At 50.6% G+C, this 13,840-nt stretch overlaps 1 protein-coding gene across 1 annotated transcript in view; it reads right to left on the minus strand.

Moving 5' to 3' along the window:
• The window catches only part of Ceacam20 (CEA cell adhesion molecule 20), a 43,752-nt gene that overhangs the window by 24,023 nt on the left and 5,889 nt on the right, over positions 1–13,840 (minus strand). Inside the window, exon 2 of the mRNA XM_052166376.1 lies at positions 3,432–3,512. Within this exon, the coding sequence (XP_052022336.1) occupies positions 3,432–3,512 (81 nt within the window). The remainder of the gene's footprint in view (positions 1–3,431; positions 3,513–13,840) is intronic.

Genomic DNA, 13,840 nt, shown 5'->3' on the forward strand with positions numbered 1-13,840 from the left:
GTCCTGGTGCCTGGCCTCAGTGTGACAGGAAGTCCCTCTCCCGGCTGCCACACACAGCCTGTCCCACAGCGCACAGTGTGGACAGCTGCCAGAGCATGAGGACAGCTGTGCTGGGAGCAGGGAAGGAACTTTGTCCCCATCTCTGCCCTCTCCCATCCCATCCCCATCCCCAGGTTCTGTCGTCCTTCTCTGTCCCTGGACCGTCAAGGACCAGGAACTAAGCCCGTCAGGCCTCAGGCAAGGCTAACACAGACAACGAAAGCAGCTACTCTGAGCTGAGGGAAGCTAGGCCGGCTGCCAAGCTGGCCACGGGCAGTCACGAAATGTTAACTAAATGGGTGAGCATGCATGGGGGTGGATCCTGGTCAGAAAAGAAGGCTGGGGCCAGGTGACGAGAGGACAAGTAGCCTTCCCGGAAGCGGAGCCCTCGAAGGATATGGGAAGGAGCATAAGAGAGTCTTTGGTGTGAAAGAAAAGAAAACATGAGTCAGGTGGTACACACCTGTTACCCCAGCACTTGCGAGGCGGGAGGGTCAGCAGTTGGAGACCAGCGTGGGTTACATAGTGGGACTTTTCTTTCTATTGTTTGTCTCAGAAATAAAAACTAAAAGCTGGAGAGATGGCTCAGTGATCAAGAGCACTGACTGCTTTTTCAGAGGACGTAGGTTCAATTCCCAGCTCCTACATGGTGGCTCACAACCATCTGCAGCTTCGGTTCCTGGATCTGCCTCTGACTTCTGCAGGCACTGTGGTGGCGGCGCACAGACACCCATGCAAGGAGAATACCCGTACACATAAAATAAAATAAGCCATTGGAGACACCAGGAGCTGGGGAGACGCTTGGCTGGCGAAGGGTTTGCATGCAGGATGATGACCTGAACTGAGATCTCCTGCCCTGGTGTAAAGCCAGACGTGAGAGCTTCCGCAATCCCAGCAATCCTAGCTAAGAGACGAGGCTGAGCTAGGAGACTTGCTGGAACTCAAGGGCAAGCCAGCCTGGTGTACACAGCAGCAAAGAAGGAGAGACCTCACTTCCAATGACGTGAAAGCAAGGATAAGACACTTGAGGTTGTCCTAGGACCATCTCACACACACTGTGTGTGACGTCACACACCGACTCCTTTACTCACACACGTCTGTACAGACACGTTGTGTATACTCACATAAATAAGCACACACAAAACTAAAATAACAATTGTTATTATTACTAGTTATTATTAGTACTAATTATTATTAGCGGGAGGTTGGGGATTTAACTCGGTGGTAGAATCCTTACCGGGTGTTACCATCTGTGACGTGTTCCCCACAGGCGTCTATCTTTGGGCACTCAGTTCCCACATGGTAGCACTGTTTCGGAAGGTCCTGGGACCTTCCAGCCGTGGTGCATACATAGCTAGTCGACATGGGACCACAGGGTAAGGTTTCTGTGTTTCGAGCAAGCTCTGCTCCTTGGCCCTCAGAGATGCCAGGAGAAGCCATTCGGCAAGCTCCCACTGTTGTGAGAAATATTAAAGAGAACTCCACGTTCCCGCGTTTCTCCCACCTACTCTCAGCCCTGGCGGGCTCACTGGCCAGTTCTCATCTCTGACTCTCTGACTCAGAGCTCCAAAATCTCTCCACCCAGCTCGCTAAGTTCCCACTGGCGGGTCACTACCTCCCCGGTCCGTGCTTCAAAACCCCCACGGCCTCTGTGGTGCCCACGCTTTGCCGCCATGCCTTTCTCTGTTGAACCCAGTCAAATCGCCACACGAAAGAAAATGCCACACAAACTTAGTTCAGAAACAACGGTAACTCAATTGTTGGGCACAGCAACTAAAAGCTAATCTTGTAAACCTAAACATTAAATCTAAATCCCCCGGTGGTGAATGCTGGCAGATTCACCATATAAGCGGGGAGACACATCTTATCTACATCGGAGCTATATCTTGCCCTCTCGCTATCCGCACCCCCCTCGTCCCCCCACGCCCCCATCCAAAAAGCCCTTGACTCTCTGCTCTACCTCTCTTCCCCCATCCAACCCAGAAGTCCAGCCTACTCGCCCAGTGATTGGTCCCTTTATTCACTGGGGGAGGGGGAGGTCACAAGACTGCACCTGAGTATTGACTCATTCCTCGGTCCAGACAGCCCCTCCTGGGAAAGTGGAACTAACATCAAAATACAAGTACCACCAGGGCCATCCTCAACATCCCAGCTCCACTCCGCGTGCATCTTCCTGCCACGAGGGACTGCATCTTCTGGGCGGTAACCAGAAATAAACTTCTCTCCTGTCAACTTGCCTTAAGAAAAGAGAGAGAGCCGGGCGGTGGTGGCGCACGCCTGTAATCCCAGCACTTGGGAGGCAGAGGCAGGCGGATTTCTGAGTTCGAGGCCAGCCTGGTCTACAGAGTGAGTTCCAGGACAGCCAGGGCTACACAGAAAAACCCTGTCTCGAAAAAAAACAAGAAAAGAAAAAGAAAAGAGAGAGAGAGAAAGAAAGAGAGAGAGGGGAAGGGAAGGGAGGGAGGGAGGGAGGGAGTAAGGGAGGGAGGGAGGGAGGGAGGGAGGGAGGGAGGGAGGGAGGGAGGGAGGGAAGGAAGCACGCTGTTGTGCAGCCGTTCTGACCTCTGACCTCATATTCACCTCTGGCGGAGGATGGCTCAGGAGGAACCCCCACCCTTCTGTAAGCATCTCGCAGGTGCTGGGATTGCAGGCATGCGCAGCCCACCAATGGCTGGTGCAGGGAAAGTGGGCGGAGCCACCAGCTGAGCTGTATCCCCGGCCCAAGTTGCTTCTTTTGTTTGGTTGGTTTGGTTTTCAAAACAAGGTCTCTGTGCATTGTCCTGGATGTCCTGGAATTTGCTCTGTAGACCAGACTGGCCTTGAACTCAGAGCCCTGCCTGCCTCTGCCTCTTGAGTATGGGGATTAAAGGCATGGACCACCATAGCACTCTACAAAGTTGCGTTTCATTTAGAATTTGGTCACAGTGAGAAGAAAAAGAGTTCAAATATTGTCATAGTTTCCTTCTGCTACTATGACAAGCACCATGACAAAAAATAACTTAGGCCGCCGGGCGGTGGTGGCGCACGCCTGTAATCCCAGCACTCTGGGAGGCAGAGGCAGGTGGATTTCTGAGTTCGAGGCCAGCCTGGTCTACAGAGTGAGCTCCAGGACAGCCAGGGCTACACAGAGAAACCCTGTCTCGAAAAAACCAAAAAAAAAAAAAAAAACCTTAGGGGAGAAAAGAATTTGCTTACCTTACACTTCCAGGTCATAGTTCATTCACTGGGAGAAATCAAGGCAGGCACTACGGAGGGATGTGTTCTGGTGGCTGCTCTCTGGCCTCCTCTTAGGGTCATGCTTAGCTAGTTTCCTTATTCAGCCCCGACCATGTGCCTGGGAAGGGAGAGGGCTGGACCCTCCTGTATCAGTTAATCCTCAAGATACCACTCACCGTCACTCAGGAGTCTGTTGCTGCCATAAAGATCAAGATCAAAGGCAGCTTGGGTCTGTCGGACTCGTGTGTCATAGTCCACTGAGGGAAGGAGGAGACATGGAGGCAGAGACTGAGGCGGAGGCCATGGAGGAGCAGTACCGACTGGCTTCTTCCTCGTGAGTGTCTGTGGTGCTTAGACTAGGAATGGCCCCAATAGACTCGTGTCTGAGTGCTTGGCCCCTGCGGGGTGGTACCAGCAGCAAGTGTGGCCTTGTTGGACTCCGTGAGGCCTCGTTCGAGGAAGTGTGTCATCACGGGGGAGGGCTTTAAGGTCTCAGATGCTCAAGCTATGCCTAGTGTGTCTCCGTCTCTTCCTGCGGCCTTCAGATACAGATACAGAAGCCACGGGCACCGTGTCAGCACCGCCGCTGCTTGTGCGCGCTATGCTTCCCGCTGTGACAAGAACGAACCAAACTTCACGAACCCCAAAAGACCGCCAAGGAGCTGATTGTTGCCCATTAAAATGATTGGCTGGTGCTGGGAGCCAAACCGTAAACTTAAGTTCTGCTTTCCTCCTGATTGCTGGTTGTTAGGGAGTGACTTGGAAACTAGCACGAGGTGCAGGCTTGCTGGGCAGACGGACGAGCGATAGGTGCAGATTCGTTGGTTAACTTGAGTTCAGCCTTAGGTTGGGTTCTCTAAGACGGAGCCTGAACCCAAGATGGAGTTGGTCTTGTTTCTCAGTCTGAAGCCATAAGACACCCCAAATTAAATGGTTTCCATTATAAGGTGTCTCTCCACAGCAACAAGAACCCTAAGACAACGTTGCTCCGCTTGTGGGATCTAAGCAGCAGGGCCCATAAAGTCACACTGTGCCACAGGTCTCACATAGACGGTTTATTCAGGGAAAGGGCAGGGGATAAAGAGGCTGCTTATGGGGTAGGGAGAGATAAAGGCAGGGGGAGAAGGAGTAACTGGGTGTTTCCTCGGGAATGTGGCGTATGTGCCCGAGGAGGACAGGAAACACGAGGCAACAGTGGGATGTGTTGTCTCCTGGCGACTAGTGATGATGGGTCCTGCTGTCTGACACAGGCCCGTCAGGCTGGCCGCGGAGGTGCCTGATTGCTAACACTATCTGCTCTGTTACAGGACTTCCTAAGGGTTGGCACCGCCCATAGTTCGCTGGGTCCTCCCACATCCGTCATAGGCCAGTCTGAGGGAGGCGGTGCATTGCTTTCGGTCAGGTTGTCCCTAGTAGTCTCGGTCGCTCCTGCCGACTCGCCCGAGGCCTGGCTGTCCCTGCCGGGTCGTGCCGCCACTGCTGGTTCCTGTTTGCTCTCCTGACACTACCTAACTGGACTGTCGATATATTATTCATGAAGTGTTTGCAAGTGGATCAAACATCCGCTGCCAACTCCTATGAACTAAACTGCTGATTTCCGGACAAAGCAGATTGGATTTGCACCAAAGAACAATTCATAACATGTTCACTTCCCCCAAATCCTAATAACCTTTCTTTCCCACCACCTCTGGTGGGTGGTGGGCTAGAAGGGAGGTTAGAACCCCTATAAAAATAGGATTTAAAAACTCTAAGTTACAAAACACTTTCCTCCCCAACTTGGTTTTTGGTCATGGTGTTTTGTCACAGCAATAGAAACCCTAAGACAGAGGCTTCCCTGTCAGGTGGCTGCAGGCTACCATTTGTAAGGCTGTCTATAGAGTGACTAGGAGGCTGGGAAAGAGGGAGGGAGGGAGGGAAGAGGGAGGGAAGGGAGGGAAGAGGGAGGGAGAGAGGGAGGGAGGGAAGGAGGATATTTACCAAAGAACCAGTATCATGCTTACAATGCCGAGACCTGCATCTGACAACTGAACATCTCCACCAGCATGGCGCCATCTCCCATCTGGACTGCCCCAGCCAGCTCCTTACTCCCCGCTTCTGTGACTCGTTAACACTTAGAGCTGTTATGTTATGTTTATGGAAACGCCTGCTGAGATGTCTCCCATGGCTTCCATCTCACTGGAGGGGGGGAGGGGCTGGGGTGTCTGTTTATACACCAGGCCACCTGCAGGTGGCAGCAGGTGATGGCGGCAGGCGGGCTAACAGAAGCAAGCCAGCTAAGTCTGCAGAGCCGGCTTCTCTCTGCTCTCTCTGACTGTGGATGCGGTGTGACCAGCCACTCACACTTCTGCCACAATGCGCTCCAGCCACCATGAGTTGTACGCTCCAACTGTCCGCCACAGCAAACCCTTCCCACACGGAGCTGCTTCTGTCAGGTCTCTGGATGAGCTGATAGCGACCGCTTCTGCCTTCCACTGATCGCGTGGGACTCAACTGCAAAGGCCACAAAGCCCCTCTGAGAAAGAAGTCTACACATCACTGAAGACCACCCCTGCGTTCTACAAGGTTTCCTTCAACAGCTAGGTACTCCTGGGAAACAACTGTTTCATTCTGACTCTTACCCTAGATACAATGACTCCACTGGATTTCTGCCTGCAGTCCCCCTTTTGTTTGAGCTATTTTAATCATGTGGAGGGTCATGCAGACACACAGTGAAGAGAGCATCTTCTCTGTTGCATCGGCGTTGTATTACAGTCATATGTAGAGGAGCCAGAATAATCCTAAAGCCACAAGAGTCAGTACAGAAAAAAAAAAGTATAATAAAGGCCAGAACAAGGGATCTATTGAATTTCTGTTGACATTTTTTTGCTCTGAGCAAAATAGATACAATATAACCTATTCTGCATAAGCCTTTATGAGCAATCCTTAGCATGACAAAGCAATATCATATTGTCTCCTATCAGAGGCACGTCCTTCGTCCTCTTTGACAAAAGACATTTGTATTCTGCTCTAGTAAGGGTTGGCATGCAATGCAGTCAGTAAACGGAACAGTGTCAGTGATCCTTGTTTTCCTCAAAGTCTCAGCTTGATGAGTCAAAGTCCTGATGTCTCCCCAAGTTACCAGATGTCTCCTCTTGGGACACCTCCTTTTGATGGGTGTGTCATCTGCCTTTAGATTTATCTAGTGGTCTCTGGGTGTCCTGGTCACATGCTTCAGATTAGGGATCCTCTGGGATGGTGTCATCTTAGGACAGCTTGACCCTGTGGATAGCAAGGGATGCTTTTTCATGGCAACTGTTTTGAAGTATTTATTTATTTATCGTATGTATATGAGTAGGATACTTCATGAGTAGCTATCTTCAGACAGACATACCAGAAGAAGGCATTACAGACGGTTGTGAGCCACCAAATCCAAGTCTCAGAAGGCAGAGGCAGGGATCCCCAGAACAAGCTGGCTGGCTACTACCTGATTGGCACCTGGGTTTAATGGAGAGACTCTGCCTCAATGAATAAGGTGGAGAACCATCAGGAACAATTCATGATGTCAGTCAGCCTCAGGCCTCCACACCCTCACAGACACACATCTGCCTGCACCCACGTGAGGTGCCTCACACCCGTGTGCCCCACACATGCATTCACATGAAAAAGAAAAGAATTCTGGGTCTGGCAAAAAATATTCTTCATAGCCTGTGATGGTGGCGCTCATCTTTAATCCCAGAACTCGGGAGGCAGAGGCAGGCGGATCTCTGTGAGTTCGAGACCAGCTTGGTCTACAGAGCTAGTTTAAGGACAGCAGGGCTACACAAAGAAATCTCAAGATCATAACAAAACAAATCTTCAGACGTGAAGACACAATAAAGTGGAAATTGTGGGTAGTTCAAATTACTCCCGAATCTCTCTTCAGTCTCTTGTGAATGAAATGTGCATGCTTGTGTGTGTGTGCACGTGCGTGTGTGTGCACGCGTGTGCATGTGTATGTGTGTGTGTGTGTGTGTGTGTGGCATGGCAGAAAGGAAGTGTGCATGCATACATGCATGGCAGTTTAGAAAACACCCAGTAGGAGCTGGAGAGATGACTGAGTGCTTAAGAGCACTGATTCCTCCTCCAGAGGAGCACAGTCCGATTCCCAGTGCTCTCATGCTGGCTCGCAACCCAAGAGACCTGATGCTTTTCCTGTCCTCGAACCCCGCATGCACGAGGTGTACGGACATACATGCAGACAAAACACCCATACAATAAACGGATAAAAATTTTAAAAATATGTTTTTAAAGCGAGGAGGTGTTGGGTGGAGAAATGATAAAGGATATATGATGTAATGATATTCTTAAATCGACAAAATGCTACTCGGACGTGGAACACGTTCATGAGATGCGATTCCACTCTTGAACAGTAGGTGGCGCCATTGCGATTTACAACTCTTCCTCACACCACCACCACCACCACCACCACCTCCCGGTTTGTTCCAGTCACTGAACACAAACGTTGAGAATGTTGTGTATCCAGCTTAGGAGTCACTCACGTGAGATGTTTTCCTTTGCTAGAGAGGGTAATTGACAGTACCCTCCGGAAGAGTCGATTTCCCAACCTAGCTGCTATATCTGCCAACCCTGATGGTTGAAGAGTTAAAAAATAATCCAGAACAGGAACGAAGCCAGAGACTGGCACCCTCCAGGCGAGTGCTCTGGAAAGCAACCACCAAGTGTTTGTTTTCATGACACAAGATCTTGTTATGTCGCTCTGGCTGGCACTCAAGCCTCCATCTGAGCCAGATTACCCTTGGGCTTACAGTGGTTCTCCTGCCCGCAGAATGCTGAGATTGCAGGCGTGAGTCACTCACTACCTCTGCTCCAACCTTTTATTTATTTTTCTATTTCAGACAGGATCTCATTAAACTGACCAACTGCCTGTGATTTGTGGCCCTCTAGCCTCCCCAGGAGCTGGGCTTCTTCATTTGTTTGGGACCTAGTTTGGCCTGGAATTCACTTTGTAGCCCAGGCTGGCCTTGCAGCGCAGGGGGCGGAGACCTGATTTCAGATCCCCAGCACCCACGTAAGTGTCAACATACTGTGTGTGTGCCGCCCAAGTGCCGGACCATCGGTGAGCACAAGCGCTCCTAACTAAAACAAATATTTTTTTCCTTTTCCTTCTTCTGTGCAAGTACAACATGTACTTGTGTTTCCAGATGTGTGCATAAGACTGTGCGTGTGTGCGTGCGTGCATGCGTATGTCTGTGTGTGCATGCGTATGTCTGTGTGTGCGTGCGTGTGTGTGTGCGTGCATGAGTGCGTGTGTGTGTGTTTGTGTGTGCATGAATGCGTGTGTGTATGCGTGTGTGTGTGTGTGCGCATGCGTACGTGCATGAGTGCGTGTGTGTGTTTGTGTGTGTGCATGAACGCATGTGTATATGCGTGCGTATGTGTGTGTGTGCGTGTGTGTGTGTGTGTGTGTGCATGCATGAGTGCATGTGTGTTTGTGTGTGTGCGTGCATGCATGAGTGTGCGTGCATGCATGAGTGTGTGTGTGCATGAGTGCGTGCGTGTATGTGTGTTTGTGTGTGTGCATGCATGCATGAGTGTGCGTGTGTATGTGTGTTTGTGTGTGTGCATGAATGTGTGTGTGTGTGCGTGCGTGTACGTGCATGTGTGTGTATGTGTGCATGCATGAGTGCCTGCATGTGTGTGCACACGCATGCGTGTGCGTGTGCATGTGTGTGTGTGTGTGTGTGTGTGTGTGATGCAGAGTTTGGGCATGAGAGGACAACTTTGAAGAGTAAGTGCTCTGCCTCCCCCTACAAGGGTCTCCAGGACTGAGCTCAGGTTAGCAGAGTAGCTCGGCAGCATTTTCCCTGTGGAGCCGGCTCTCTGACCTAGGAGCAAATGTTTGTTATACAATTCAGCTTTTCTTAGCTGTGGAGAAACCAAATACACCGAAAGATCCCCGTGTGTCCACGTGGTGATGTTTCATAGTCCATGTTAATCCCGAGATTCTCAAGAGAAAAACGAGTCCCACACATTTGAGCCAAATTTGAAGCAAGTATGAATTAATCCTGACCAGGGTGGGCTTTGGCCAGGACCAGCCCTGGCTTCCTGGTGAGTAGTAGTGAAATACCTATTGTGAGCCCTTTCAAGAACAAAACATAATGGCCACCATATTTCCCCATGTGGTTTTGTTATTTTCCATGAACTACAACTCCCAGGATTCCAGAAAGTTACCTGGTCCTTGGGCAGGTAGGATCCACAAGTGAAGTTTGGGTCTAACACATTTTCCAAAGTTAAGTGTGCAGAGGTCCACTTGCCTCTGCCTTCCCGTGCTGAGATTAAAGGTGTGCACCACTGCATGAAACTCTATTTTTGTAAAGGTTAATTACCCAGGCAAAGGTGGCACACGCCTGTAATCCCAGCACTCGGGAGGCAGAGGCAGGCGGATTTCTGAGTTCAAGGCCAGCCTGGTCTACAGAGTGAGTTCCAGGACAGCCAGAGCTACACAGAGAAACCCTCTCTTGAAAAACAAACAAACAAAAAAAGGTTATTTGCGCACCTTTAATCCCAGCACTTAGGAGGCAGATGTCTATGAGTTCGAGGCCAGCCTGGTCTGCACAGTGAGTCCCAGGACAGCCGAGGTGACATAGTGAGACCGTGTCTCAAAACCAAAAACCAAAATCTAAAAATTCCAGGACTAACTGCCCAGAAGTGACACAACCTACACCCTGTCAATCACCAATCAAAAAAACACCCCAGAGGTTTCTCTTTCTTTTCTTTTCTTTGTTTTTCCCCAATCGACTTTTCAAGACAAGGTTTCTCTGTGTAGCCCTGGCTGTCCTGGAACTCACTCTGTAGACCAGGCTGGCCTTGAACTCAAAAATCCACCTGCCTCTGCCCCCCAAGAGCTGGGATTAAAGGTGTGCGCCACCACCGCCCAGTGGCTGCTTTTTTTTTTTTCCCTCTGCTGAACTCCCCTCTTCCTAGATGGCCCTGTTGGGACACCACACAACATCCATCTCACTCAGACAGGGATGGTTTACTGAACACACAGGGCTGATCGCCCAGGGCCTTCAGGCTTGGGGGCTGAGAGCTGTGCACTGGGCATTTCTCAGGGCCAGCTCATAAAAGCTAAAGCCACAGTTAGCTCATAAGCAGGTGACAGAAGCCCTGCCAGATGGTTGGCCCTGGCTCAGGCCATTTTAGGCATAACAGTTCCTATGTAATTGATGGGTCCTAAGTGAAGCTTCTAGTTGTGGAACTTTTGAAGATGAACAACCCTCATAACACAGAACATATGGGATATGTGGCCAGCACGCCCCTGCTCTGACTCAACCTATTTTCTGTGTCAGGGACGGGCAGGCATTTCACAGGAACAATATGAGGTAGCTGTGGGCATGGAGCAATATGGCTACAGCTATGCTGGGGCGTGGAAGGGCGGGGCAGATCTCCACAGTCGAGTTGGGTCGAGTTGATTAAACAAAACCAACCTGCACAGCACACCCAGCTACAGAGAAATCACTGAGCCTGCCGGGTAGTGAATGACAATAAATAACCAAGTCATCTGATATTGGCTATTATTAGAGTCCAGGGTGACCTTTGCACCCCCCCACCCCACCCTCCCCACCCCCGTGGGACCTGTGTCTGGGAAAAAAAGCAAGAGGCTGTGAGTCACAGGGATTTGAGTTAAATCCTGGCCTCCTGTGTGACACAACCACTTCTTGATTCTCTTATTCACTAACAAACAGTCTGGATTCCATCCCTTTAGACATGGAGGCGGGATGGTCAGGCCCTCGAGGCCAGCCTCGGCTGCCCGTGTGAAGGTGAAGCTGCCTTAGGCCATACGAGAGCCTGTTCAAGAGCAGCAGGCCCATGGGCCCGCCGTGGTGGCGAAGGCCTTTAGTCCCGGCACTGGGGAGGCAGAGGCAGGAGGGTCTCTGTGAGTGTGAGGCCAGCCTGGTCTACAGAGCAAATTCCAGACAGGCCAGGGCTATGTGGTGATACCCCATGTCTTAGTTAGGATTTCTGTTGCAGTGACAAAACACCAAAAGCAACTTGAGTGGGCAGGAGTGAGTTTCAGCCTAGGAGTCTCAGGGCGTGGTCCTTCACCGAGGGAAGTCGGGACCAGAACTCAAGACAGGGCCTGAGGGAGAAACTGAAGCAGGAGCCTTGGAGGGTGCTGCTCCCTAGCTTGCTCCTTACAGCCTGGTTCCTGACATACTCCAGGTCCTCCCGTCCGGGGTGGCACCTGCCAGGTGGGCTGGTCCTCCTCCATCAGCCATCAATCAAGAAAATGCAGGGCCAGGTGGTCACTGTTGGTGTTCTGTCTAAGCTCCACCCCATAATTACCTGGCAACAGCCAGGTATGCCGTGCCCCATAGACCTGGCCCACTATAAAAGGGGCTGCATGCCCCTCCTCTCTCTCTCTCTCTCTCTCTCTCTCTCTCTCTCTCTCTCTCTCTCTCTCTCTCTCTCTCTCTCTCTCTCATCTCTCTGCCCCTTGGGCTTTCCTCCCCTCCCCCCTCTCTCCACGTGGTCACAGCGGCCTCCACTTCTCTACTCTCTCTCTCTCTCTCTCTCTCTCTCTCTCTCCCCCCCCCCTTCTCTGCCTCCACTACCCCACTAACTCCCATCCTCTGCCCTGAATAAACTCTACTCTATACCATGTCTGTGTGTGTGGTCCTTCAGGGGGAAGAGGTGCCTGGGCACGGCCCGCCTGGGCACCCCCTTCCCCACACCACCGTGTACCATTCTCTAAACCCTCCATTCTCTCTTTTTATGAACCCATCAGTCGTGGTGGGCACCTGTAGTCCCAGCACTCTGGAGGCAGAGGCAGGCAGATTTCTGAGTTCCAGGCCAGCCAGGGCTACACAGAGGAACCCTGTCTCAGGGGGAAAAAAAAAAACCGGAAGGAAGGGTGAAGGAGAGAAAGCAAATGTCCTATAGATATGCCCACAGGCCAATCTAATGGAGGCAAGTCCCCAACTGAGAGTCTTTGATCCCAGACATGACACACACACACACACACACACACACACACACACACACACCACTAAAGACAATCCCAAACAAAATAGCTCAATTTTAGCAGCCATGGCCATTCTCCCATCACCTAACCAAGTGCCTGGAATGTTCTGGCCCTGGGGCCATGTCTCTCTGAAGATCCTTTTCCAGAGAAGAGCTGGGCTCAGAGCTGACTGATAGAGAACTTGGCAGTGCAGTTAAGGAGTAGGCCCCAATCCCACAGAGGGCTAATGTCCAATATATACAAAGACTTCAAGAGGGTAGACTCAAGAGAGCCAAGTAGCCCTATTAAAAATGGGGTACAGAGCTAAACAAAGAATTTTCACCTGAAGAATTTCAAATGACTGAGAAGCACCTTAAGAAATGTTGAACATCATTAGTCATTAGGGAAATGCAAATCAAAACAACTCTGAGATTTCACCTCACACCAGTCAGAATGGCTAAGATGAAAAACTCAGGAGAGCCGGGCGGTGGTGGCGCACACCTGTAATCCCAGCACTTGGGAGGCAGAGGCAGGCAGATTTCTGAGTTCAAGTCCAGCCTGGTCTACAGAGTGAGTTCCAGGACAGCCAGGGCTACACAGAGAAACCCTGTCTCAAAAAAAAAAAAAAAAAAATCAAATACAAAAAAACAACAACAAAAACAAAAAACTCAGGAGAAAACAGGTGCTGGCCAGGATGTGGAGAAAGAGGAACACTCCTCCACTGCTGGTGGGGTTGCAAACTGGTACAACCACTCTGGAAATCTGTCTAGTTGTTCCTCAGAAAGCTGGGCATGGTACTACAGGAGGACCCTGCTATACTCCTGGGCATATACCCAGACGATTTCCCAGCAGGTAATAAGGACACATGCTCCACTATATTCATAGCAGCCCTATTTATAATAGCCAGAAGCTGGAAAGAACCTAGATGTCCCTCAACAGAGGAATGGATACAGAAAATGTGGTATATTTACACAATGGAATACTATTCAGCTATTAAAAACAATAAATTCATGAAATTCTTAGGCAAATGGGTGGAACTGGAAAATATCATCATAAGTGAGGTAACCCAATCACAAAAGAACACACATGGAATGCACTCACTGATAAGCGGATATTAGCCCAGAAGCTTGGAATACCCAAGAAACAATTAACATATCAAATGATGCCCAAGAAGAAGGAAGTAGTGGCCTCTGGTCCTGGAAAGGCTCAGTGCAGCAGTGTAGGGGAATACCAGGACAGGGAAGTGGGAAGGGGTGGATGGGGAAACAGGGGGAGGGAAGAGGACTTATGGGACTTTCCGGGAGGGGGGTATCCAGAAAAGGAGATATCATTTGAAATGTAAATAAAGAATATATCGAATTTAAAAAAAAAAAAGGAGTAGATGCCTCCTATGGAGTTGGCATCTACTTTGGCCTCAGTCCCCTCTGAGGAGGGTGAGGGGTGGGACCACACCCTTCTTCCCCAGCATTCAGTCTGAGCTGGTTATGGAGTGCAGAGACCCTAGGATTCTCGCTGAAAAACAGATTGGCCTGCTTCCCTCCCACCACTAATAGGGGTGCTGGAGGAAGAGGCTGAGGCAGGACTCTTAGCAGGAGTGGGGCA

Source organism: Apodemus sylvaticus, chromosome 1 (assembly GCF_947179515.1).
Source record: "Apodemus sylvaticus chromosome 1, mApoSyl1.1, whole genome shotgun sequence".
NCBI lineage: Eukaryota > Metazoa > Chordata > Mammalia > Rodentia > Muridae > Apodemus > Apodemus sylvaticus.